The 2,802-nt window shown below is 37.5% G+C and overlaps 1 protein-coding gene across 1 annotated transcript; it reads left to right on the plus strand.

Moving 5' to 3' along the window:
* Positions 1 to 530: 530 nt before the first annotated feature.
* LOC128196189 (uncharacterized) lies at positions 531 to 1,943 on the plus strand. Its single transcript, XM_052876420.1, has one exon. It carries the CDS (start codon positions 531 to 533, stop codon positions 1,941 to 1,943), a length of 1,413 nt encoding a protein of 470 aa, XP_052732380.1.
* The last annotated feature ends 859 nt before the right edge of the window (positions 1,944 to 2,802 follow it).

Below are 2,802 nucleotides of genomic sequence, written 5' to 3' on the forward strand. Positions count from 1 at the left end.
TAAAAGATTGGTGAGTCAGATAAAGAAAGAATATGTCGTTGAATAAGGACAAGCTAAAAGAATTGGAAGAGAAGTCTCTCACAGCTAGCTTCCCTTGCCAATGAGGCCATTAAAGACGTCCCTAAGTTCTTAGCTGATATTGAGTTTGTAATGTCAATCATCAACCCGCTTGAGGGGATTGAAACATTCCTCGATTGCTGCGAGAAACTGATCAGACAAATGAAGAAAGTGATGACTAAAGCCTGCGATGGTTGACCAAGAATTCCTATGTCTAGCATTTTGGGGATTTCAGAATGATGAACCACCTTATTGACTCTATTTCGTGTTAATTTCCAAAATTATACCGGGGCAAATATTTTCACAGCTTTATAGTTTCTGATTAGAGAATTTGAACTTTGTTTTCTTTTCTTTTCCTTTCTTTTTTTATTTTTATTTTCTTTATTTTATTTTTCTTTTTTCTTAATTTGTTTCAAAAAAAATACAGCTAAGCATCTAAGACACCCTAAAGGACACGAACCGGTGGCAAAATCATGGAGAACCAAGTAGAAGTTCAAGAAGGAATAGAAGCCGATATCCAACAGTTGAAAGGACAAATCAGTCGAATCTTAGAAGCCCTGAATGCCTTACAAATCCCCGGAGATCCATCCGCACAAAGACTACAACAAGAAGTTCCAGAAGCACAAACTTTCCCTTCCTATGGTCTTCCCCCGAATTATACTCCACCCTCAGGAGTGGACTCGGGCCATCTTGACACTCAAAGGGTCGAAGATAATACAGTTGAGGTAGAAGACGAGCCTGGGGCAACCACTTTCACAATTCCTAGGCAGATTATCCAACCAGGTATTGAAAGCATGATGATGAAAAAACAACCTAAGACGAAGTCTCCATCTTGTGTCATTACACCAGGAGATTTTAAAGATGATAAGAGCAGATTAGAAGTCCTTGAGAAGAGGTTGAGAGCCATAGAGGGTGAAGGAAGTTTTGAATTTGAAGATGCTAAAAAACTGTGTTTAGTTCATGATGTGGTGATACCTCCAAGGTTCAGGATGCCAGAATTTGAGAAATATCGGGGAAATACTTGCCCGAGGGGCCATATAACTATGTACTGCAGGAAAATGGCAGCTTATGTCCACGATGAAAAACTTTTGATTCATTTCTTTCAAGAAAGTTTAACTGGCATGGCTCTAACTTGGTACATGCGTTTGGAATCGACTCACATCTACTCATGGAAAGATCTGGTTAACGCGTTTCTAAAGCAGTATGAATATAATAATTATCTAACACCTGACAGATTACAACTGCAAAATATAGTGAAGAAAGAGTCTGAATCATTCAGAGAATATGCCCAAAGGTGGAGAGAAATTGCTGCTCAAGTAGAACCGCCTCTGAGCGACAAGGAGATGACTATCATATTTTTGAATACTTTGCAAACCCCATTTTATGAACACATGATAGGCAGCGTTTCCTTAAGTTTTACTGACATAGTAGTAATTGGAGAGAGGGTTGAGAGTGGCATAAGAAGTGGAAAAATTGCACTCGGCCCAGAGCTAGTAGCCAGTCTAAACGGGTATGGTCTTAGACATGAGAAAGGTAAGAAGCGAAGAGCTAATTCCCATTTTACTGCCTATCCTCAAATGTCACATTCCTATGGGTCTAGTCGAGCCATTGAACGAAGAAATTACAATCGTGATGAGAGGGTCGCCAATTTCACTCCTATCCCCATGACCTATACGGAGTTACTACCAGATCTTCTCCGTAGAAACCTCATGAAGATTTGTCCAACTAGGCCTATACGACCTCCGTACCCAGAGAACTATGACGTAAATGCCAGGTGTGATTATCATGCAGGAGCGTGTGGACATTCAACTGAGGCATGCAAGGCTCTAAAGCATAAAGTGCAATTTTTGATCGATTCAGGATGTTTAAAGTTTGAAGAAATGTAATCTAGCACTGCGGCAAGGCGTGAGTTCACCTCTACAAATGCCATGGACGAGTGAAGAGGACTCTCGGATTATCTGGAAAGCATAAGTTATTGTAAAAGTTGAACTGATGTTGTTTTGCTCGAGCTTTAATTTGTCTCACTATGAGGTTTACGCTCATTGACATCACACTTTCATCCATGAACTTTTAATGAGAACTTTCATCACTTGGTATCTCCAAGGTTTACTGGAAATCATGTCCTAATAGGGTGTCGTGAAAAAAAAAATAAAAAAAAAACAAAAAAAAAAAAAACAAAAACAAATGAAAATCATGAGTCGCTTGTCTTTATTGCAAATTGCCAAACTCCTGTTTTCCGAAAATAGCAAATTTGAAAATCAAAAACAAGGTTACAATGTCAGATTTTCCCCAATTTATTGCGAGGCATGTTTTCCATCTTTACATTTGTGTCAGCGTGTATTTCATCATATTTTCCATCAAAGGCTTATCTGGAGCCCTTTTCTTCGTTGTTTTTCCATCAAAGGTTTTTCCGAAGTTATTTTTCCTTATCTTCCTTCATCGTAAATTTTTTTGTGTCTTCTTCTTTGTTTCATAGGTTTATTCGATTAGAATTTTTCTTTGGGCCGAATAAAAAAAAACAACATAAGAAAAACCATAAAAATCTAATTTTATTTCATCATTTGAGCAAGATTTACAGTAAGGTCGGAGAGTTGATTTTGAACAAGGACGGCAATTTAAATACACTCATACGATCTTAACATTTAAAATAAAAATGCAAAAAAAAGAAAAAAAGGGCGGATATAACAAAAAAAGTGCAAAATCACAATTTCAAACACAAAAAAAAAAAAAAAAAAGCTGAAAATA

The sequence above is a fragment of the Vigna angularis genome, chromosome 4 (assembly GCF_016808095.1).
Source record: "Vigna angularis cultivar LongXiaoDou No.4 chromosome 4, ASM1680809v1, whole genome shotgun sequence".
Lineage (NCBI taxonomy): Eukaryota > Viridiplantae > Streptophyta > Magnoliopsida > Fabales > Fabaceae > Vigna > Vigna angularis.